Consider the following 25,818-nt stretch of genomic DNA (forward strand, 5'->3'; position numbering starts at 1 on the left):
GAGGGCCAGAGCGGACATGATAACAGTCTATAGGTATACGAGGGGTTGCCACAGAGAAGAGGAGGTCACTCTATTCTCCAGGGCATCGGAGGGCCAGATGAGGAACTACGCCTGGAAGCTGACCAAGGAGAGATTCAACCTGGAAATAAGGAAGAACTTCCTGATGGTCAGAATGATCAACCAGTGGAACAACCTACCAGTGGACGTTGTGAACTCCAATACTCTGGACATTTTTAAGAGGAAATTGGACTGCCATTTGGCTGGGATGCTATAGGGTTCCTGCTTAGGCAGGGATTTGGACTTAATGACCTGCATGGTCCCTTCCAACTCTAACAATCAATCAATCAATCAATAAATAAATAATGGTGGTGGTGGTGGTGGTGGTGTCCTGCCCCTCATCTTTGCGTTTCTAGATGGACAAAAATGCAAACAATCCTTGGTCACTTTCTAATTGAAAGAGTGGGGATATTAAGCCTGGAGTGTGCAAGCCATTTGAACTACAGCAACGATTATATTTCTTTTCAGGAAGGAGAGCTACATTCTCCCTGGAGATCTAAGTATGAGCCGAGGTGGCGCAGCAGGTAGAGTGCAGTACTGCAGGCCACTAAAGCTGACTATAGATCTGCAGGTCGGCAGTTCAAATCTCAGGTTGACTCAGCCTTCCATCCTTCCGAGGTGGGTAAAATGACGACCCGGATTGTGGGGGCAATATGCTGGCTCTGTTAAAAAGTGCTATTGCTAACATGTTGTAAGCCGCCCTGAGTCTAAGGAGAAGGGCGGCATAAAAAAATAAAATCAACCAATCAATCAATAAATAAAATAATTAAATGTTTCCACACTACCCATGAACTACATTCCATCTTCCCCCACCCCTCTGGAAATGTAAAGAAAGAAATACTTTCACAAGAAAAAAAGTGCAACCATCAGGACTAAATTTGCCACAATTACCTTTCATTGGTTTTACTTAAAAAAAATTGACTTTATTCTGCAAGGTACTGTTTTTGAAAACATGCAATGCTTCAATACATAATTATGTGATTTAGGTTCTAATTGTCAACAAGCAAATGGGGCATTACATTAGCAGGAGTAAAGCCATTCCAAATTACTAAGTCTTTTTCTCACTCTGATGGCTTATTATGTGGAGTTTCTCCATCAGTCATACACCCACACAATAGATCAGGCCTGGGGGATCCATTACATCTGCCAGGTTCTTCTGATGAATGCGAGAGAGCTGGTTGTTTTGGCACTGGAGTGTTCTCTAGTCACAGAAAATATCGGTCCACATAGCTCTTCAACATCTTTAAATTCCAGAAACACCATGTCATACTTCCATAAAGGTTCTTGAACCATTGGGGAATATGCAGGGGTAACAATACAGTAAATAAATTAAGTGCTGGCCATCACACTTCACAAGGGGTAAGATATATGTTATACTTAGTAGCAAATAAAAACCACAACTTTGCTTGTCGTGGTTTTTTTTTGTATAACTACAGCCAGGGTGGGCTTCAAAAAATTTAGCAAGGGGTTCTCTGCCTGGTTGCTGGGTGGGCATGGCCATGATGTGCATGGCCTACTCAGCCTCCTGAACCATGGCAGAGGGGCTCCCCCGGGCTCTGGGAGGACGAAAACAGCCTCCCCAGGCTTCATAGGCCCTCTGGAAAGCAGGAGACCATATGCTCTAGTCCCATCGTAGCCATGAAAGCCAACTGGGTGTCAACAGACTCAAACTCAACCCGGATAAGACGGAGTGGCTGTGGGTTTTGCCTCCCAAGGACAACTCCATCTGTCCGTCCATTACCCTGGGGGGGGGAAAGTATTGACCCCCTCAGGGAGGGTCCGCAACTTGGGCGTCCTCCTCGATCCACCGCTCACATTAGAGAAACATCTTTCAGCTGTGGCGAGGGGGGCGTTTGCCCAGGTTCGCCTGGTGCACCAGTTGCGGCCCTATCTGGATCGGGACTCACTGCTCACAGTCACTCATGCCCTCATCACCTCGAGGCTCGACTACTGTAATGCTCTCTACATGGGGCTACCTTTGAAAAGTGTTCGGAAACTTCACATTGTGCAGAATGCAGCTGCGAGAGCAATCATGGGCTTCTCTAAGTATGCCCATGTTACACCAACACTCCGCAGTCTGCACTGATTGCCGATCAGTTTCCAGTCACAATTCAAAGTGTTGGTTATGACCTATAAAGCCCTACATGGCATCGGACCAGAATATCTCCGGGACCGCCTTCTGCCGCACGAATCCCAGCGACCGGTTAGGTCCCACAGAGTGGGTCTTCTCCGAGTCCTGTCGACTAAGCAATGTTGTCTGGCGGGACCCAGGGGAAGAGCCTTCTCTGTGGTGGCTCCGACCCTCTGGAGCCAGCTCCCCCCAGAGATTAGGATTGCCCCCACCCTCCTTGCCTTTCGGAAATTCTTTAAAACCCACCTCTGCCATCAGGCATGGGGGAATTGAAACATCTCCCCCTTGCCCATGTAGTTTCTGTGTATGATTCGACTGTGTACTTGTTTTTTATATACTGGGGTTTCTTTTGGATTTATAATTTATAATTCTGTAATTTAGATTGCTAAATATTAGATTTGTTACTATGTATTGTTTACCATTGTTGTGAGCCGCCTACGGAGAGGGGCGGCATATAAATCCAATAAATCTAATCTAATCTAATCTAATCTTGGGCTAGTCAATCTTTCTCAGCCCAACCCATCTCACAGGGTTGTTATGGGGAAAATAGGAGGAGGAAGATATGTTGGAGGTATTTGCCACCTTTAGTTATTTGTAAAAATAATAAATATGGGGTATAAGGAAACAAATAATTGAAATAACGCATAGGTTTTTAATATATAGCCAAGCTATATATTAATGTATATATTATCCCCATAATATTTTAAGAAGTGAAAACTATATGTCATATATATTTGAATAATTGAAATAGCCATAAATAATCAAAGATCTTTCATAGGCAGCCAAATTATATCACTAAGAGTTCTACTGTCTCTTAGAAATGTTACAGAGCAGGGGTGTCAATCTCAAGGCCCGCAGGCTAGATCCGGCCCTCAGAGGGCTTACATGTGACCCATGAGCCTGCCCTGGAAACAGTGAAGGATCGGCCTGAAATGCCTGTCAGCAAAAATGGAGCTTGGGAGGGTCACGTGACCCTCTCAGGCTCCGTTTTCGGCCATGATAACCTCCTGCATCCCTCTGCCAGTGATAACGGAGCCTCAATGAGTGACATCAAGCTAACTACACACACACCGGCCATGCCCAACATCTCCCCCAGAGGTCAGACACAACCCTGATGTGGCCCTTAATGAAATTGAGTTTGACACCCCTTTCCTAGACAAACAAGATCTCTCCTCCCCTCCCCGTTCTTCTACATGTCTCTGAAACAATTTTCTTTTCTGCTTTAATCTCAGCAACTCACCAGGTTTCTTTTTTGAAGCTTCCTGGATTTGAATCCTCTCCAGCTCTGTCAGACAGGGAGGCTCTGTAATAGTCAAAGCAGAATTCATCAGTGCCAAATCAGCTCAACGGGCCCTCTTAAGCGTATTAAGGAAGCAAGTTCTTTTCCTGCAATTCTTCCCCAATCTGCAGCACAGGGACAAAACAGTTAGCCTTCCACTTGTAATAACATAGACTTAAAGGTCATAGCAGGGTGGGGAAAAAATTGTGACGCACTCTCTCTCCAGAAGCAGAAGCACCATTCTGCAGTGGACACACGGCCGTCCTTGTAGGTGTCACAGGAATTGAAGAAAGGCCTGATGCAGATCTCATACTTGTCCAGGTTGATAGCCGCCAGTTCTGCCTGGTCCAGGAAAAGGTCGCTGTTGGTGTCCAACTTGGAAAACATCCAGCCAATGGAGTCTTTGCAACTGGCCACCAGATTCTTGTCCAGTACTGAAATAAATGAAAAATTCAAATAACTGGAGAGGCAGAAAGAGCAACGAATATATTTGCCCTTCTGCAGTTCACAAGATTTTGAAGTCAGTATTCTGCACTCGTGGGATTGCAGAAATGGGATACAGATTTTTCACATACGAAAAATGCTAACTCTCAGTAGTCCTTCTAAGAATTAACCCAAGTGATTGATAGTTACAGAATAACAGATTTGGAAGGCACCCTGGAGGTATTCTAGTCCAATCCCCTGTTCAGGCAGCAGATGAGAGAGACAGAGAAGCAGAAAGAGAGAGAGAGAGACAGAGAGAGAAAAGGAGGGAGGCAGAGAAAGGGAAGAGAGAGAGGGAGAGAAGGTGGGAGGGATAGAGAGGGAAGAGAGAGAGGGAGAGAAGGTGGGAGGGATAGAGAGGGAAGAGAGATAGTGGGAGATGGGGGAGAGAGCAAGAGTTAAAGACAGACAGAGAAACAGAGACAGACAGACACAGAGAGAGAGAGAGGGAGGAAGAGAGAGGGAAGGGAAAAAAGGGAAGGAGGGAGAGAGAGGGGGAAGAGAGAGGGGGGGAGGGAGGAAGAGTGATAAAGAGAAACATAGAGACAGACAGACACACAGAGGGAGGGAGGGAGAGAAAGGGAAGAAAGAGAAGGAGGGAGAGATGGGTAGAGAGAGAGACAGACTGACACAGAGAGAGAGGGAGGGAGGGAGATCAGTGAATAACAGGATCACGAGAGAAATCAGCATGTATGAGTCACTCAACCTTCACAGGAGTTTTAAATGTCCTTTAAAAAAGAAGCATATTTTTTCTACAAAGATTTGTCCAGGCAGCTGCTAGGACTCAACACTTGACTTGAAGGCACAACACACACACACACACACACAAACACAGCTAAATTAAGAACGAGCATAGAATGTAATAAGCAAATTGGAAAGAAAGCAATAAATTGGGATGTACATGTTTGTATATGTTCATATGTGAGTGGAGAATACTGAGAAAGGGGATCTTTTGGGTAGGACGCAGATGGGACCATTTTATTAGAAAGATAAAAAAACACTGCAGTATTTGTAGGTGCTACTGCTATTTTTAAGGAGTGGCTGTCTCCTTGCAAAAGGATGGAGAAACTGAGGCTCTCCAAGTGTTGCCGTACTACAACTTCCAACCATCATCCTTACTGGAGATGAAGAGAGAAGTGAATAGTCAACCCCTGATTTACTTTTGAAAGCCAAGTTGTTTTTTTAAAAAAATCTAAGTATTCCTTTACTTAAGAAGCAGAATTCCTGAAAAACTGGGTACAGAGCTATTCTATTATCCAAACCACCAGAAGAAACTTATATATATATATTCCATTAACACAGTCCTTTGGAGTACACAGTTAATTTATATAAAGGTTACACAGACTATATATAATGAAAAGCATTATCCCCGGGAAAGATTGACAGATGCCGCTAATGAGCGGCAAGGTTCAAACTTGAGGCTTTAAAGGGAATTTTATGCAGTGTGAAATTCTGCACTGGAGATCGAAAGCACTCCAAAGAGAATATATTAATTAAGTATGCATACTTAAGCATGGGACCCACAACTGTGAGCCCAGAGGCCAAATTGACAATTGCCTGTCTTTCTCTCAAGCTGGAAGCGAAGGAAATACAATTTCGGGTAGCAGAAGAGCCATAGATTGCTTAAAAAGGTTGAGATCTAATGCCGACCTCCTGCCACCATAACCATCATGCCTAGTCTCTGTTCTAAATATGACTCCCCTGCAAAACATGCTGCAGTTGTGACAGATCAAGGAGCATTGAAATTGGTCAACCGTGCCTGCTCCACCGCCTTATTTCACCATATGGATCATTTTGCTCCCTGTGAACATCCCACAGTTGGAGGCAAGTCATTATAGCTAATGTACTTATCTGCAAAAGCTCGCAGATAAAACAACCCCTTCACCAAGGCTGCAGAGGCCTCTATTTAAAAACATGGGGTGAGGCTCCAATCATACCATCCCAACGATAATCATGAATCAGAGATGGGCTACTACCCTGTTTCCCCAAAAATAAGTCACCCCCCCGAAAGTAAGACATAGGAGAGGTTTTGTAGAATTGCCTAATATAAGGCATCCCCCGAAAATAAGACGTAGGAGACGTTTCATTTCGCAACACTCCCGAACAGAACATATATAACCACCGTTCCCTGAAAGCTGCGCATGCACGCGCGCACCCCAAAATATACCCCCGTGCAGCCTTTTTCACGGCCGCGCGCTCCCCATACCCATGCCAGCCCGTGGGGGGGGGGGCGGGGGGGGCGCCGGCAGCAGAAGGGAAGGGAGCCGCAACTGCCCCTGCCTCCCCACAGTTCCTCCGGCCCCTCGGCCTTTTGGCGCTGCTCCCCACCCACCCCCTCTGCTCCTCCTCCACCTCCTGCCTTTCGGCGCGGCTCCTCCCGCACCCGGAACACACACCCTGCCCGTCTCACCTTTGCCGAGAGCACTTTCGTCCCGGGCTCTCGGCAAGGGGATTGCAGGAGAGGCGGAGCAGGCATTCTCTCAGCGGAGGCCGGTGAAGGTGATATTCAATGTCGGGGGCGCGCGAGCGGTTGCGCGCGCTCCCTATCCCCCTGCTAGCCCGCTCGGAATATTCAAAATAAGAAAAGCCTTCGCCGGCGAAGGCTTTTCTTATTTTGAATGTTCCGGGGGGCTAGCAGGGGGATTTGGAGCGCGCGCAAACGCCCGCGCCCCACCGACATTGAATATCACCTTCGCCTGCCTCCGCTGAGAAGAACGGAGAGAGAATGAGAGAGAGTGAGAGCAACAGACAGCAAGATAGAAAGTGAGAAAGAGAGAGAGAGAGAGAAAGGGGGGAGAGAAAGAGATAGCAACAGAGAGAGAACAAGAGAGAGAAAGAGTGTGAGAAAGAAAACAAGAGAGAAAGTGAGAAAAAGAGAGAGAAAGAGGGGGGGGAGAGAGGGAAAGAGAGAGAGAGAAAGCAAGAGAGAGATGAGAGGCAGGAAGAGAGAGAGAGAAGAGTGGAAGGAAGAGATAGAGCGAAATGATAGAAAAAAGGGGAGAAAAGAGAAATGAGAAAATGATTGAGGCAGAGAATGACAGGAAAGAGAGAAAAACAGAGAGAGAAGTGACTCTTGATTTAAAGCATATGGTAAAAGCACTTAAATAATAACAGAAAAAACCCCCAGCCCTCACCTGTTTTTATTAATAGTTATGTTTTTGGTTTTGCTGGTTGATTTAGTTTTAATAGTAATGGATTTTGGTTTTTTTAAATTATTAATTTATTTTAATAAAAAAAGAAGGGATTTTTTTCTTATTTATTTATTTATTTATTTATTTATTTATTTATTTATTTATTTATTTATTTATTTATTTATTTATTTATTTATTTATTTATTTATTTATTTATTCTTCTATGCCGCCCAGTCCCAAAGGGACTGTCGCGCAGACACTATACTTTTCCGCCCACACCGAAAAAAAATTAGAGGGTACATTGTATATAACACTGCTGTCCATAAAGTGTATCCCAAAACGCTAAATCGAACAGATTTTAAACACATCCAACATGCATCCAACATGTGGCTGCTTGTTTGGATGCATTTGTGCTGCAGCAGGATGCAGAATACAATTCACTGAAAAAAATAAGACATCCCCTGAAAATAAGACATAGCACATCTTTGGGAGCAAAAATTAATATAAGACGCTGTCTTATTTTCAGGGAAACACGGTAGCTAGAACACCTCATTGGACTCGCCTCCACGGCTCTGCAGATCGCGTGAGTTTGAGCAGTTATGCTGATGCACCCATGCAGGTAGCGAAATAGTACACAGAAATGCAGGGGTGCCCATGTTCTGCATGCTTGAAAGCAAAAAATCTCACTGGAACACAGGCACAGCTGCGTCTCCGGCAGTGATGGGCTACCAAATTTTTTACTACCACACTGTGGGCGTGGCTTATGCATTTTCTTTCAACATATTTCAGTGCAAATTGGGTGCTCTGGGGTGGAGCTCCATTTTCGTTACCCTACTGAGTTCCCCCCTCCCCGGTCCGGGCAGTAGCCCACCCCTGATTATCTACTATATAAAGTGTATGTACACACACATACATGCACGCACAGCTCTTCTAAAATTATACACATTCAACTAGACACAAGAACAGTTTTTTTCCGAACGCCATCACTCTACTAAACAAATAATTCCCTCAACACTGTCAGACTTTCTACTAAATCTGCACTTCTATTCTACTAGTTTTTCTCATCTTTCCTATCACCCATTTCCTCCCATGTTGACTGTATGACTGTAACTTGTTGCTTATATCCTAAGATTTTTATTAATATTGCTTCTTCATTGCTTATTTGACCCCTATGACAATCATTAAGTGTTGTACCACATGATTCTTGACAAATGTATCTTTTATTTTATGTACGCTGAGAGCATATGCACCAAGACAAATTCCTTGTGTGTCCAATCACACTTGGCCAATAAAATTCTATTCTATTCTGTTCTGTTCTATTCTATTCTATTCTGTTCTATTCTATTTACTGCGATAGGAAAAACAAGCCCAGAAGGGAAAAAAAGAAAAAAAAAATCAAAATTTTGCTACCAGTACTACAGGTACCTGACCGTACCTGTAGGAGCCCATCCCTGGTACAATTTCGCTACCTGCACGGGCACAGCAGCATAACTCTGCTCGAACTCATAGCATCTCCAGAGCCATGGAGGTGAGCCCTAATGGCATTCCAGCTAGTAGCGCACCCCTGATCATGATTTTTTTTTCTTGCCCCCACCCCTTTCGGTTGCCTTGGCAAAGATGGCAAAAGAGCATCTGCATGAAACCCAACAAGCAGACTTGATTTCATCCACCTCCCTCCCTCCCTCCCTCTCCAGGGAAGCCATTTCTATTCAGTGACATTTAAGCTAATGATCTTCTTCCTGAATTATGACACTTCGATGTCTGAAAGTGGTTTGGGATCAATCTGCCAACTCTGCTCAGGGACCGGAGATTTATTTATTTTTGTAACAAGTGCACAAAAATGTTTGCTGTCTGGTGCTCACCTAAGCAACTGGGCAGAATCGATAGCCCCCACATTTCATCCAACCGGGGGAACAAAGTGGCTTCTTCTTTCAGTCCTGTTTGGGCATGACTTGTAATCACAATAATTCCCCCAAGAACAAGTCACCGTTTCCATCCTTCTGCACGGTTTGGCTCAAATGTCAGGGTTTTTCAGCTACCCAAAATAAGACATTCAACTCCCAGGCATTAGTGCGACTGATTCCGATCAGTGGTGAGATTCAAATACTTCCAGTTCTGTGGGCGTGGCTTGCTGGGTGTGGCAGGGGAAGGATACTATAAAATCTCCATCCCTTCCCCACTGCAGAGGAATCCTCATTTCCTCCCGATCAGCTGGGACTCGGGAGGCAGAGAAATAGGTGGGGCGGAGCCAGTCAAGGGTGGCATTTACCAGTTCGCCAAACTACTCAAAATTTCCGCTACTGCTTCTCCAGAACTGGTCAGAACCTGCTAAAACCCACCTCTGATTCTGATGGATCCTAAGAACCCGGCCATAAGAACAGCAGATCCATCAGCCCAGTCACCTCTCTCACCCCACCTATCTCACAGGACTGTGGATGTATATAATGAATGGAGATCCACTTTGAACCTTTGGAGAAAAGGTGGTAAATGTAACAAGTAATATTAGAATAAATAAAATGTACTTCCTGGAAGGGGGGGCCATGCAAGGGACCTTTTTTTTAAAAAAACCAAATGAAACTTTAATTGTGATTCTCCCCCACCTCCTCAATACCTCGTGGAAGAAAACAGTGCCAAGCCACTGCAATTTGGCTGACAGTACAGCAACAAGGATGCCTCCTCTGTCAAGAATCCAACTTAAGACAGACTTAACTTTCTGATTTGACAGCAAACTTAATCAGTTTGTCCAGGTGAGAAAGGCAAACCACAGGATTAAGGGGTGGGGGCAAAACTGAGTCTCCCAATATTTGAATAACAGAGCTGGAAGGGATCTTGGAGATCTTCTAGTCCAACCCTCTACTTAAGCAGGAGACCCTGTACCAGTGATGGTGAACCTATAGCACGCATGCCACAGGTGGCATGCAGAGCCGTATCTGAGGGCATGCAAGGCGTTGCCCTATGTCAGCTCCAGCGCATATGCATATGCACATGCAGGCCAGCAATTTTTGGCCTCCTTTTTGGCCATTTTCTCCATCCCTACAGTTCAAGAGGCTTTCCTGAAGCCTGCGTACAGTGAAAAATGGCCCAACAGCCCAACCAGAAGTTCATTTCCAAACATCCGGTTGGCCCATTGGGCCAGTTTTTGCCGGCAACAGGCTTGGCCATTTTTCACTCTCTCTAGGCTTCAGGAGGCTTCAATCAGGCCTGTGTGCATGCACGGGGGGGTGAGGGAGTGTTGTAGGGTTGAACGTATGCGTGGGGTGGGGTGGGAGCGGGGTATGTGCACATGCACGGAGAGGGCATTGTATTATGGGTATGGGTATGCACGCCCAAGCCAAAAAAGATTCACCATCATTGCTCTATACCAGAGGAAGGCAAAGTTGGCTCTTCTATGACTTGTGGACTTCAACTCCCAGAATTCCTGAGCCAATCGTGCTAGCTCAGGAATTCTGGGAGTTGAAGCCCACATGTCATAGAAGAGCCAACATTGCCTACCCCTGCCCTACACCATTCCAGACAAGTGGCTGTCTCTTCTTAAAAGCCTCCAGTAATGGAGCACCCACAATTTCTAAAGGCAAACCATTCCACATTAGTAAATTTCTTCTTACTTCTAAGTTGCTTCTTTCCTTTATTAGTTTCCATCAGTTGTTTCTTGCCTTACCTTCTGGTGCTTTGGAAAAAAAGTTTGACCTACTTATTTTTTGTGGTAGCTCCTTAAATATTGGAACACTGCAATCACGTCACTCTTGGTCCTTCTCTTCACTAGACATACCCAATTCTTGCAACCGTTTTTCATAGGTTTTATCATCTAGCCCTCTAATCATCTTTGTTGCTCTTCTCTGTGCTCAAAACATTTTAATCCCATAATACCAGTCTCAATACCTTTTTTATAATATGGTGACCAAAACTGGATGCATCCTGTTTTGGGTCAGTTTCCTGCCCCAAGGAATGTGGAGGTGGATGTGGGGGAGACATCTACATGCTGCAGGCCTGTTTTGCCCCCGGTGGAATCTGCTGATGAAGGCTCCTCTGACCAAGATGACATGAGTGACAGGGAGGAGGAGAGTGTGGCAGACAGCTCAGAAGGAGATCAATTATCTAGCTCCTCCTTGGATTCGGAACAAGAGTTAATGATAGAGCCACGCATGTGGAGAGCGATGCATAGGCAACAACAACTGAGAGATTATTATCAATGAAAATGAGGCCTCCTGTGGTGGGGTGAGGCTGTGGTAATTAGTGAGGCTGCTATAAATAGCAGCCTGTGGGTTTGGCCATTGTGGAGGATTATCTGATCGTTGTGTTTCGTGACTGCTTTACTGACTTTGACCTTTTGTGTGCTGATTTCCCCCCGCTTTGAAACTAAACCAGGGCAAAGTGTGTTTCACTTTGTGAAAGAAGAAGGACTGTGAATTGCCTCACAGCTGCAAGCTAAGTATCACAGAACTGATAAGGGACTTGTACAAATTACCAGTTTGTTTGGAGACGGGTGCTCTTTGCTATACCAAAAGAGGGCTTGGTTTAAGTGAATTTTCATTATAAAGAACATTGTTTTGAATTTTCAAATGTGTGTGTGTGTGAAATTTGTACCTGTGAATTTTTGGGAGGATTCTACCAGAGAGCCCGACAGAACAGTAGGAAGTAATGGATGGGGTTGGAAGGGGAGGGAATATCCATCGTAAGATATCCTGGTCATTCTTAAAGCTGCCCCAAAATCCAGAATCAGCAATCACTCACTTTTGGCCACTTGATGTCAAATTCTGGCAGCAACCTAGGGGCCCTGGGAAAATACAAACTAGCCTGAAAGTTTCCCACTCTTTCTGCCCATGCACCCAAATGAGAAAAGCAGAACTCTGCATACCATTCACAGGATTGGGGCCAACACTTCCAGAGCTGTTTTGCTTGGCGTTCTCATGCAGCAGTTGGAACCAGTCCCGCAGTCGATCGCCCAGATCAGCCAAGTCTTGTCCAGTGCAGGCTTCTGCAAATCAGTTGGTAGCATCTCAGGTGAGCATCCCAGATGGGAAGACAGTAAGTAAGGAGGTTTGTCCGCAACTCCTTCTTAAGGTTTTTGCGCACAATTATTCAAAGGATACAAAAACTCTGTTTTGTCCATAGCAGAGAGTAAGAGCATGATACAGGATTTCTTGTCTATGCAATAAATTCTCAGTGTTAGGGTAGGAGGACAAGAATACAGAGGAAAAATTATCTAGGGTTGCAATGAAATTGATCTAATAGTCACAAGAAAGTGACTCATCTACTTTAATCTGGTGACAGAAAATTGCATTAAAATGTCAACTTTGCAGACCTCACGAGAAGGAGGGGAAGGAGTATCTATGAAAGCTGAATGTCTCTGAAATCTTAATCTATACATTTTGTGTCATTTGCTAATGATGCAAATTGTTGCAAAAAAGAGAATTTACACCAGTGGTGTGGACTGCTCCAAAAACACTGCACCATGATCATTATTAGTTAGTACCGTGAATCCAAAGCTAACACAATGTCTGTTGTTTCTAAAATCTGCCAGGAAAAGATAGTTAAAATCAAGATTTTATTATGATGCTAAGTGTTGAGTTTTTATTTCAGATGTACTGTATATATTTGTGTATAAGCCCATCTGCAGATAAGATGATCCTGGACAATTTCATCAAAATATCATGAAAAATGTGCCATCTATCAATGAGTTGCCCTATATTTTTCATTGCATTTTGGTTAAAAATTTGAGGGCTTGCTTATTTAAAGATGGATTTATATGCAATAATATATATGATATACAGGTAATTTTAAAAACAGCAAGGAACCCACTGTCCTATCAGAGCTGAAGACGCTTCTTGGATGAGAAGCGAAATGTCTTCAAAGAAAAAACAAGGGCAAACCTTTGGGCAAACCATGACCTGGATGCCAAAATCTCCATAGATACAGTGATACCTCGTCTTACAAACGCCTCATCATACAAACTTTTTGAGATACAAACCTGGGGTTTAAGGTTTTTTTGCCTCTTCTTACAAACTATTTTCACCTTACAAACCCATCGCCGTCGCTGGGATGCCCCGCCTCCAGACTTCCGTTGCCAGCAAAGCACTCGTTTTTGCACTGCTGGGATTCCCCTGAGGCTCCCCTCCATGGGAAACACCACCTCCGTACTTTTGTGTTTTTGTGATGCTGCAGGGGAATCCCAGCAGGGGAATCCCAGCATTGGAAAAATGAGCGTTCGCTGGCAACGGAAGTGCGGAGGTAGGGTTTCCCAGCGAAGGGAGCATCAGTGAAATCGCAGCATCACAAAAACACCAAAGTCCTCGAAACCCCACCTCCGGACCTCTGTGTTTTTGCTTCGGGCGCTTCAGCTGGCAAAGGGGGTGAATTTTGGGCTTGCACGCATTAATCGCTTTTCCATTGATTCCTATGGGAAACATTGTTTCATCTTACAAACTTTTCACCTTAAGAACCTCGTCCTGGAACCAATTAAGTTTGCAAGACAAAGTATCACTGTATTTTAGAAAATATTACTATTTGTATTCAGTTGCAAAAAAATTTTATGCCCAGAAATGGAAAGAAGTGTTAATCCTCACCACAGATGAATGGTTTGAAAAGATAATGGAAGTGGTGGAGATGGCAAAGCTGACCGCATTAATTAGGGACAGAAAAGTTATATAATTTTGTGGGTATTTAGAATCCGCTTGTGGATTTTCTGTGTGAAAGAGAAAAAAAAATGAAATTTTGACTTTGGACTTTTGACAATTAAGTGGGTTATTGTTATAGAATGGCTAATCACTATTATTTGGCATAACCAAAAATACTATAACTTTATTATATATCCTACTGAAAAAAGTCTGAAATCACTGTTTTTGTTACTTTTTCCTCCTTCCCTTCTTAAAATGTCTTTTTCCTCCTTCTTCCTTGCTTTATGTCTTTCCTTTCCTTTCCCTCCCCTCCCCTTTCCTTTTTCTTCCCTCCCCTCCCCTCCCTTCCCCTCCCCCCTTCCCTTTTTCTTTTCCTCTCCTCTCCTCTTTTGCAATTGCCTTTATTTCTGTTTGTATTTTATAATGAGGAAAAAACCTCTTCAGTTTTTACATTTATATCAGATGTACAGTGTATGTACTTAAAGGATTATTGTACATAATCCCAGGTAATATTAATCCTATTTTTGGAGTGTATTTTGCCCCTAACATTCTAAGCTTGCCCACAAATATTTATGGTAGGTTATGAGGATTTTGTGAGTTATAACCAGCACATCTTATTGTATGAAGCTGAGTGGATCTCTTGATGGTCATTTGTTTATCTTTTGTTGCTTGATTTAGAATTGAACTCCAGATAGTATGAAACCTAAACTGAAAACTGAACCTCGGATTTAACGGTTTGAATCTCTGCTTTAAAGCTTTCCTTTTGCTTATTCTCATAGTCTGTTTGCAACTAAATTATCTGATAAATTGTTGCCATTTTGCCAATCAAATAATGTTGATTTTATCCTCAAAATACCTGGGCTTTGTGTCAGAGGAAGACTGACTTCATCTACAGTATGGTCAAGGATTGATGTCACCTATATTCAGATGGCGATGTTGTCCAGGATACAAACAAATATATAAAGCAAAGTGTGTCATGTGCAGACAGAAAAGGTCAGTCGTGGAATACAGTTCATTGTCTAATTTGACCAGTGTTCTTATTTATTCCATATGTCTATAGAGCAGTGTTCCTCAATTTGGGCAACTTTATGATAGGTGGACTTCAATTCCCAGAATCTCCCTGTCAGAATCCACATGCTGGTTAGGGAATTCTGGGAGTTGAGGTCCACACCTCTTAAAGTTTCTAAAATTGAGAAACATTGCTCTATAGATCCAGAAGAACAAGAAAGGATACAACTATTCAAATTCTTAGTAGATGATATCTGACCTTGCTTGAGATCTGTGGAAGAGGTTGGACTATGTTCACTTGTGCATGGGCATTGACCCTCACATTTCACTGTCAGCTGCTTGTTCGTCAGGCAGGCCTGTTGCTCCAGTTTACACTGCAAAAGAATAACACAGAAGTCACACAAACAAGAAGCAACTGACCATCAAATAAGAGTAACTTCAGGATAAGGGACGTTACTGGTTCTCTTGCAAAGATCATCATAGTCTCAACTCACTTGGTCCTCCAGTGCCCAGACATGAATTCAACAGATTATTGATATTATCTAAGTTCTAGAGCAAGATGAAGATTTAATGCAACAGCTAGAAATTCATGCATAAACATGTAACAGATCATTTTTATTTATCCTAGTTGCTAAATCTTCCTACTATAAAATATATTCATTGTGGGACTCAATAGGTTGTCACAATATCAATATACCGATAGACAATAGAAATATAAATTCGTACAGTTGACAATTTCTCTATGTCATTAATTCAAGTCAGAGTAGATCTTACAAATATCCCTAGTAAAATATGTCTGCTTCTGGATTCATTCATCCTGCAATATACTCTCTGGAAAATCATCCCTGAACTGTAGTCATTCCTCTTCAGCTTAAAAACCCTTATGAAAAACAGCCCACCATCTTTTGGTGATGCATCAAAATGCATTAACAGCTTCTCCATTAATAGCCGGCTCATACTCTTCCTGAGTCTATTGTATTGTTTCTTTGCAGTTGGGATGTTCTACATTGTTGGCTGTCGTCAAAGCACATTGTACTATGTAATCTAACTATTTCTGTCACAAGTTCATGATTGGCATAGCCTTTGCAGTCCAACTCAGAAATAGGGCAACAGAAGAGAATATGTGTAGCTCAGGGTTGAACTGTGGGGTCTTTGGTGCTTTTGCAGACATTTCACAACCCAACTAGATAGCACCGGGTGAAATACTCCTGGTTCGCTTGTGCCTGTCGGTTGCCAGAGAGCCAGTCGCAAAGGCAGCATGAGGCTCCGCCCACCTGCCCAAACACCATCATTTGGGCTCTTTTACCCTTTACGCATGCATAGAACGCTTTGCGCATGGGCAAAGGGTAAAAGAACCCAAATGGCGGTGGACGGGAGGGTGGGCGGAGCCTGCTACTGCACGAATCCCAGTGACTAATAAGGTCCCACAGAGTTGGCCTTCTCCGGGTCCCGTCGACCAAACAATGTCGTTTGGCGGGCCCCAGGGGAAGAGCCTTTTCTGTGGCAGCCCTGGCCCTCTGGAATCAACTCCCCCCGGGGATTAGAACTGCCCCCACACTCCTTGTCTTTCGTAAATTACTCAAGACCCATCTATACCACCAGGCATGGGGGAGTTGAGACACCTTTCTCCCAGGCTTTTTTTATATTTATGTTTGGGTATGTATATGTTGTTTGCTTTAAAAAAAATATGATAGGGTTTTATGTGCTTTTTAATATTAGATTTGTTTTCACTGGAATATTGTTTTTATTATTGTTGTGAGCCGCCCCGAGCCTTTGGAGAGGGGCGGCATACAAATCTAATAAATTGAATTGAATTGAATTGAATTCATGACAGCTCTCCAACAACCGACAGCCGTGAGCGAAGAGGGAGCATTTTACCCCTGAGAAAACATCATTAGTGTTAGGAAATAATACCCCTGCATAACTTCTGTAATTTACTTCACCCCTCATTTCTTTGGCAATGTAAACACACCTCTAGGATCCAAGGCCCTTAATGTGTTTTGGATCAGGCACTGGTGGACTACTCAGTTCAATTTCTATAAGTCTTTGTGAATAGTGACAATGCTTTTTTATATTTTATTTAGGATGCCTAGAGAATGCACTAGTTATATTATTGGTGAGTGGCTAAGCACAACATAATAATAAAAATAATTAGTATGCAAAATCTTAAGGTTTCCTCCAAATTTATTGCTCACTCTGGCCAGATGCCCATTGTACTTTGTGATTTTTACACCCTGCCCTCTTTGGGTAGTAATTGCATTTATAAAGTCTTTCAAAGATCTGCTTTTCCCCTCTGGCTTTGGGCTACAATGAGTGTAAAATCCTTGATAGGAAATCGCACGTTAATTAGAATAGCCTTTTCTCTTTCAACATGTATCACCTAGCTTTATTAATTTCTTCCTTGCTGTTTCTTAATGCTTACACCAGAGTCTTCATGGAATTGGTAATTTCATTCAGTTGACAAACAAATAAATAAACATGTTTTGAAAAATTGTCTACAAAGGCCAGGGAAAAAAATTCCCTCTTGTTACTTTTATAAGAAAGAGCCAACAAAGGTCATCATATTTCAGAATTCCCTTGCCTGACTTATTTCAGTGAGATAGTTTCGACCCCTATGTCTGGAAAAGGTCTATTTTGTTAAAAAGTAAATACCCCTAAAGATCTTTAATAAATCAGTTGTAAACTGATTCTCTATTTCATGTGTCCCAGCAGCTGGTCCGATCCCACAGAGTCTGCCTTCTCCAGGTCCCATCAGCCAAGTAATGCCACCTGGTGGGGACTAGGGGAAGGGTCTTCTCTGTGGCAGCTCTGGTCCTTTGGAACCAACTCCCCCCAGAGATTTACACTGCCCTCACCCTCCCGGCCTTTTCAAAGATTTTAAAAATACACCTCTGCTGGCAGGTCTGGGGCCATTGAGCATTGACACCCTACTCCTGCCAAATAGTATGTCTGTGATGAGATGAATGTTGATTGAATGGTTTTATAAGTTTGGGTTTTTACATTAGTTTAAATGTTTGGATTTCCAAATGTAGCTATTAGGATTGTATTTTATTATTGTCTATTTTGTATTCTTTTTATGCTGTAAGCTGCCCTGAGTCCCAGGGTGAAGGGTGGCCTAGAAATAAAATAAAATAAAATAAAATAAATAAAATAAAATAAAATAAAATAAAATAAAATATAAAATAAAATAAAATAAAATAAAATAAAATAAAATAAAATAAATAAATAAATAAATAAATAAATAAAATAAAATAAATAAAATAAAATAAATAAAATAAAATAAAAATAAATGAAAATATAAATAAATAAATAAATAAGTAAGTAAGTAAGTAAGTAAGTAAGTAAGTAAATAAATAAGTAAGTAAATAAATAAATAAATAAATAAATAAATAAATAAATAAATAAATAAATAAATAAATAAATAAAGTGACTTTTTGTTCTCTGGCAGCATTGTTATTATTCTTACACATATTGCCCAAACTAAAAATTAAGATTGTTTACCAGAATGGAACACAACAACATGAACATTCCTAAAACACACTACCCCTCCCTTAAATATATGAAATTCCATTCACTTAAAAGTAGTGCATCTACCAAAATGAAAAGTTAGGCAAATGTTACTGTTTGTGTCCAGACATTACTGTAGAAACAATGTTGTATTAATGGTTTTGCAACCAAAGCCAAGATACTAAAATGAACTTCAGAGCAGCTCCATTGACATTTGGGGAAGGACCACCTCTAAATGCACATCTGCTTAACCTCATGTCATGTGCGGCCTTCTCCTCTCAAACACCACCAGGAGGAATGCACAGAATGAGCAGATTTAAACTGGAGGAAATGGTCCAAAAGGAAGCCAAGCCAAAGATGTCTTTATAGGTTAAGCCTTGACTTTGATCTGAAACTTACATGATAAAGATTCTGCTCAGTTTGTATGTGGTGTGTATGTGGGAGAGACCTCTCTCTTTGATCTTAGTTTTTGATGGTTTGGGAGTGACATTGGCACTGCCAAAGAGATTAGTGCAGAACACTACTACCAAAAATTGTTCTCAAAATGGCTAAAGAAGTGGAATATACAATGAGACACACCAACTCCATGTCAGGATATAGATCTTTATCAGATAAAGTGGTCCAAACTATCTCACCGAAGGTGATCGCGTTCAGGTGTAGGTTCAACTTATAGAAAAATCATACTATGAATATAAAAAGAGCTACAAGCCACTGTTTTCAAAATATTGCTTCATTTCCAAACAGCAGAGACAAAAATCTGGTAGATGACCAAGACTATGGATCTTCCAAAGGCACCAGGCAAATATCAGGTCTCCTACCCCTCAACCTGAGAATCTCAACTGTTAGCTTTTAATTTTTGTAAAAGCATATTTCTGCTTCTTCTGGTAGGGTGAAAATATGCTCACAAGCATGTGATTGACCTTCCAAAATCTAAGGAGGAGCTAAGGAATGGGACCTCTAGATGTTGGATGCCAGGCTTCAGGGCCCTGAAGAACTGTTTGCTTCCTGACTTACAAAACATGCCAAGGTTTTACAATGTGTATCCTATTTGCAGAATCCAAGTTGGGTCTTTACTGAATGTTGCTCACCATAAAGCAGTTTTAAAGCACAGTATAGGTCAGGGGTGTCAAACTCAAGGCCCGAGGGCTGGGTTCAGCCCTCAGGGTGCTTCAATCTGCCCCTCAGGGCCGACCTGGAAACCACAAAGGACCAGCCTGCAGTGCTTCTGCCAGTGAAAACAGGCTTGCGGGGACTGTGGGTGGCTCTCCCAAGCTCTGTTTTCATTGGTAGAGAAATATAGGAGGCCGTCGCAGGTAAAAACAGAACTCGAGAGCTCGATTTTGCTGGCAGAGTGCTTAAGCCGCCACAGGTGCCCTCCAACTTGACTGATGTTGAGCTAATCAAAAACACCCTGATGCAGCCCTCAATGAAATCGAGTTTGACACCCCTGCTATAGGTGGTCTTGCTTACAATTCAGTCCAAACACATTAAATGCCCTGCTTCTTGGCACAGCAGGTGTTGGATACATCTGAAGCTTCAGTTCTCCCCCTTCAGTGTTTTCCGGCAATATGGATCATTCTTCACACAGATTTTTTAAATTCACGGGGCAGATTGTGCAGGAAGGATTTAGTAGCAGGCTGACTATTTGATCCTGCTTTGGCTTTGTTATTTAAATTTCAAGCCACGAGGAAGTCAAAGCAAGGCATAATGAATCTCCTTAAAAGTTAATCTTCCAAATGAAATTTCTTGCTGTGTCTCCTATTTGGAACTAATCACTCAAAGGCTTCCCAACGTTCATAGATGCATAATTAGAAATGGACTGGTCTTTTCCTGCAAGCTATAAGCACATCTTTCAGTCATTGGTTGACCTGAGCACAAGCATTTTAATAAATGATGATGCCCAGAGGAATGGGGGTCAGAATTAGAAAATGACAAGTATATTACATTGAATGAGATGGTAGATGTGTTGCGTAGGACAAAACATTCCTTCTATGAGATATATGGGAAGAGGCCTTTGCCAGTAGCAGGGATATTTTATTTTATTTTATTTATTTTAATTATTTTCTTCCTTTATTTTAATTTTTTAATTATTTTTTATTTAATTATTTTTTAATTCTATCTATTTATCTACCTACCTACCTACCTACCTACCTACCATCTATCTATCTATCTATCTATCTATCTATCTATCTATCTATCTATCTATCTATCTATCTATCTATCTATCTATCTAATCTATCTATCGTATCTATCGTATCTATCGTATCTATCGTATCTATCTATCTATCTATCTATCTATCTATCTATCTATCTATCGTATCTATCTATCTATCTATCTATCGTATCTATCGTATCTCTATCTATCTATCTATCTATCTATTTATCTATCGTATCTATCTATCTATCTATCTATCTATCTATCTATCTATCTATCTATTTATCTATCGTATCTATCTATCTATCGTATCTATCGTATCTATCTATCTATCTATCTATCGTATCTATCTATCTATCTATCGTATCTATATCTATCTATCTATCTATCTATCTATCTATCTATCTATCTATCGTATCTATCTATCTATCTATCTATTTATTTATCTATCGTATCTATATCTATCTATCTATCTATCTATCTATCTATCTTTCTATCTATCTAATCTATCTATCTACAGTATCTATCTATCATTTCCCTACATAAATATCTATCTATTTTTTATAGATATTTTATAGATAGATAAGAGCCAGGGTGGCGTAGTAGTTAGGGTGCAACACTGTAGGCTACTTCAGCTAACTGCTAGCTGTAGTTCAGCAGTTCAAATGTCACCACCGACTCAAGGCTGACTTCAGACTTCAGCCTTCTGAGGTGAGTAAAATGAGGATTGCTGGGGACAATATGCTGATTCTGTAAACCGCTTAGAGAAGGCTGTAAAAGCAGTATGAAGTGGTATATAAGTCTAAATGCTATTGCTATTATATAATTCAAAATAGTGAACATAAAGATAGTCCTCAAACTGACCAAAAGTAAGGCCAAAATTGAACCCAAAATTTCTGTTGCTAAGTGAGACAGTTGCTAAGTGAATTTTGCCTCATTTTTAAAACTTTCCTTGCCATCATTATTAGGTGAATTGATAAGTTAATAACTCAGTTGTTAAGTGAATCTGGTTTCCCCGTTGACTTTCCTTAGCAGGTCACAAAAGGTGATTGTGTGACCTTGGGAGACACAGCAATGGCCTTAAATGACCTCCTGCTGCACGAATCCCAGCGGCCGATTAGGTCCCACAGAGTCGGGCTTCTCCAGGTCCTGTCGACTAAACAATGTCATCTGGCGGGACCTAGGGGAAGAGCCTTCTCTGTGGTGGCCCCGGCCCTCTGGAATCAACTCCCCCCTGAAATTCGAATTGCCCCCACTCTCCTCGAATTCCGTAAGATGTTGAAGACCCATCTATGCCGCCAAGCATGGGGGGATTAATTTCCCCCCTCACTTTTCCTGACTCAACATATGAGATTGATGTGATTGTTTTAGAATTGTTAGTTTTTAATAAACAATGGATTTTTAATATAGTTTATATTGGATTTGTATTCTATTGTATTTATTGTTGTTGTGAGCTGCTTTGAGTCCTCGGAGAGGGGCGGCATGCAAATCTAATTAATAATGATAATGATAATCATGATGATGATGATGATGATGATGATGATGATGATAATAATAATAATAATAATAATAATAATAATAATAATAATAATAATAATAAATATGAACCAGTTGCCAAGCATCTGAATTTTGATCTCGTAACTATGGGGAAGCCTCAAAGGTCTTAAATGTGAAAAACGGACATCAGTCCTTTTTTCAACTTTGAATGGTCACTAAACAAACTGTTGTAAGTCGAGAACAACCTGTACCCTTCCTCCTCCTATTTTTCCCCACAACAACAACCCTGACAGTGATTGGCCCCAAATCACCCAGTTAGCTTTTATGTCTAAGGCAGGACTAGAACTCACAGTCATCCTTTTTCTAGTCTGGTACCTTAACCACTAGACCAAAAAGTTTCTGACATTTTGCCAAGCAGTATACAGACTTTGATTACCTGAAATGCGTGTATATTAAAGGATTTTTAGCTCAGGAAAAAAGAATAAGAAAGGGAAAGTATAGAAATAATATTAGACATAATGTGAAGGAAGCACGTATCGGCTCCATTTTGAAACATACCTGTAGCTGATTACCTTAATAGAGTTGGAAAGGACCTTGTAGGTCATCTAGTCCAGCTCCCCCCATCCAAGCAGGAGACCCTACACCACTGATGGCGAACCTATGGCACATATGCCACAAGTGGCACGCAGAGCCATACTGGTGGGCACGTGGGTTCAGGCCTTCTGAGCTCACTGGGAGTCAGAAAACAGGCTGTTCCCAGTCTCCAGGGGTGTGGGGAAGGCCCTTTTTTGCTCTTTCCAAGCTACAGAGCCTTTCTAGGAGCCTGGGGAGGGCACAAATGGCCTCCCCATCCCCGAAGGTCCTATGGAGGCCAGAAACCACCTGTTTTCCAGTACTGGTTGGACTGGAAGTCCCATGTTTTTGTTTTCCCCAGGCTTCAGAGCCTTTCTAGGAGACTGGAGAGGGTGAAAATGGCCTCCCCTACCCCACCCCACCCCACTCAGAGGCCAGAAATAGCCAATTTGAAAGTTGGGAAATGGGCCATTTCTGGCTCTCGGGAAGAGGCTGTTTTTGTCCATCTCAGGCTCTGAGAAAGGCTCTGAAGCCTGGGGAGAGCGAAAAATAGGTGTGCCATTGCATGCTGGGAGCGGTGGTCACGCATGCAGGTGTATGTACACATGGGTGCATAGAATTATGGGTGTGGACACACATGTCCCTTTCCCCCATGCAAGCCCCCCTTTTGGCACACAAACCAAAAAAAGCTCTCCATCACTGCCCTACACCATTTCTGACAGATGGCAGTGCAGTCTCTTCTTGAAAGCTTATAATAATATAATAATATAATTATAATTATATAATATAATAATAACAACAGCAACAATAGAGTTGGAAGGTCTTCTAGTCCAACCCCCTGCTTAGGCAGGAAACTATACTACTTCAGACAGATGGTTATCCAAACATCTTCTTAAAAATTTCCAGTGTTGGAGCATTCACAACTTCTGGAGGCAAGCTGTTCCACTGATCAATTGTTCTGATTGTCAGGAAATTATCCTTAGTTCTAAGTTACTTCTCTCCTTGATTAGTTTCCACCCATTGCTTCTTGTTCTACCCTCAGGTGCTTTGGAGAATAGGTTGACTCCTTCTTTGTGGCAATCCCTGAGATACTGGAACACTGCTATCATGTCTCCCCTGGTCCTTCTTTTCATTAAACTAGCCATGTCCAGTTCTTGCAACCATTCTTCATATGTTTTAGCTTCTAGTCTCCTAATCATCTTTGTCGCTCTTCTCTGCATTTTTTCTAGAGTCTCAACATCCTTTTTTCATCGTGGTGACCAAAATTGAATGCAGTATCCCAAGTGTGGCCTTACCAAGGCCTTATAAAGTGGTATTAATTCTTCACAAGTGTCTCCATATTGATAGCAGAAGTTAAAAGCTTACCCTCTATTAGCCAAAAGGGGGGGGGGGGAATAGGACAGGACAGCACAGCAGAGTTACCCAAGTAAGTGTTGATTCTGGAAGTTCCATTATAACATAAGGCAAATTGTCATGAATATAATGTAAGGCATGCAAAACACATTTTTACCATTCTAACCAGTGTTCCCTCTAATTTTTTGGGGGGGATGGGCGGAAAAGTATAGTGTCTGAGCGGCAGTCCCTTCGGGACTGGGCGGCACAGAAATAATAAACAAACAAACAAACAAACAAACAAACAAAAAACCCACCCTGTTTTGCCTCAGAGAATTTCAAAATAAAATACTGTACTGTGTGTCTATAACAGTGAGCTCATAATAGGGCAACTCTATCAATATCAAAATGCCACTTAAATAGTTGAGCTAGTTTCAAACTAGATTTTGATTTTCTTTCTCTCTTCCTTACTCCCATTCTTTTTCTTTCTCTTTTCCTTCCTCTCTTTTTTCTATCTGTTTCTCTCTCTTCCTCTCTTCCTCCTTCCCTCTCACTCTTTCCCTCTCGGCTTCTGGGCAGGTTTGGAAAACTCTGAGTTGATGATTTTTAAGTGAGCGATTGCTCACTGCTCAGCTTAGAGGGAACTATGATTCTAACTATACCCCTGTGTCATTATTTAAAGCATTTGCTTTGCCCCAAAATTCTGGCAATATTGTATTGTTATCTACCCATTTAAAAATAATTAGCTTTATCTATGATGTATTCCAGTCAAGTGAATCTATTTTTAATTGTTGCTATCAGCACCAAGGGATAATGTTTGATGCCAATATATGAACATAAACTTCTTTTTTCCCCTAATCAAGATCATTAGGGTCATTTGCTATTTTCCCCTGGAAAATTGAAGACATCTAAAGGAGCTTATATCCCCTCCCCCACTTTATTTATTTATTACATACAGTATGTACAAAATTCTTTACACTGCTTATCTCTTAGCAAAAGTACAGTAGGCATTATCTTATGTGACTTTCTGGTAATAGAAAAGTAATCATTTATTTAGAGAAAAGTGACATGGGCTTCGTATTCTTTCATAGCTCAGAAGAAAACTTCAAATATCAATCCTCTTGAGTTTTCTTTCTCATCACTTCACAAGTGATAAAACCAAGCTTCCCGAATGACCAAGTGCTTGTGAGATACAGATCAAGTTGATTTATTACATTTATATATCACTTTTCCTCCTGGGGATCCTGTTTTTTTACTCTTAAAGCAACTTTGTGAGCATGCTAGCCCATGAGAAAACATTTGATCCAATTTCAGACATCAGCAATCGTTGCAGCCACTGCCCTAGGAAATGGCAGATTACATTTAAGGGGAGGGGGGCTTTAAACCACTCTAAATTGAAAGGTGGTGGTAATTTGTTATCAGGATGCCAGTGCTGTCATTTCTGTGCCTTCAAAATATAGCTCAGCCTGCAGAAATTAAACAGATTTAAGCTTTTCCTTTAATATATTGTTGCTGCTAAGAACGAAGAGTTGCGGGAGTGGTTTGATCAAAATCCATACTGAAAGATGCAATCTAAACATTACCTCGGGTAGCTGCAAAGGGAATGAGACAACACACAAGGCAATTAGTGCCTAGATAGGCAATCTGGAGCCTCCGGGTATTTTGAGTAACAATTTCCCAAATTCCTCTACCATGTTAGTAGTGGGAGTTGAAATCCAAGCAGCTTGAGGGTAATGGGTTTCCCCCCTACCATTTCCCTCTGGGTATCTTCTTCAGCCAAATGCATCTCACAGCGGTTGTTGTGAGGGTGGAAGGGATAGGCAAAGAAATGGATAGGTGTAGTAAGAATAACACACAACTCTGTTAAAAATGGAATTTAGGGGTAGTGATTTCTGACAGTCTCAAAATGGGTGAACAGTGCAGTTAGGTGGTAGCGAAAGCAAGTAGGATGCTTGGCTGCATAGCTAGAGGAATAACAAGCAGGAAGAGGGAGATTATGATCCCGCTATATAGAGTGCTGGTGAGACCACATTTGGAATACTGTGTTCAGT

The 25,818-nt window shown here is 41.8% G+C and overlaps 1 protein-coding gene across 2 annotated transcripts in view; it reads right to left on the reverse strand.

Annotated features, from left to right (window-relative positions):
- The window catches only part of SPOCK2 (SPARC (osteonectin), cwcv and kazal like domains proteoglycan 2), a 118,195-nt gene that overhangs the window by 12,723 nt on the left and 79,654 nt on the right, over nt 1-25,818 (reverse strand). The window contains exons 5-9 of one of the 2 annotated variants that reach the window (XM_070752232.1): nt 14,963-15,077; nt 11,937-12,056; nt 3,683-3,901; nt 3,429-3,491; nt 985-1,340 (exon numbers count right to left, since the gene is read on the reverse strand). In XM_070752232.1, coding sequence (XP_070608333.1) covers nt 1,195-1,340; nt 3,429-3,491; nt 3,683-3,901; nt 11,937-12,056; nt 14,963-15,077 — 663 coding nt within the window. In that variant the 3' untranslated portion in view covers nt 985-1,194. Of the gene's footprint in view, nt 1-984; nt 1,341-3,428; nt 3,492-3,682; nt 3,902-11,936; nt 12,057-14,962; nt 15,078-25,818 lie in introns of those variants that run through there. The other variant, XM_070752230.1, reaches the window with a different exon arrangement.

Source organism: Erythrolamprus reginae, chromosome 5 (assembly GCF_031021105.1).
Source record: "Erythrolamprus reginae isolate rEryReg1 chromosome 5, rEryReg1.hap1, whole genome shotgun sequence".
Taxonomy (NCBI): domain Eukaryota; kingdom Metazoa; phylum Chordata; class Lepidosauria; order Squamata; family Dipsadidae; genus Erythrolamprus; species Erythrolamprus reginae.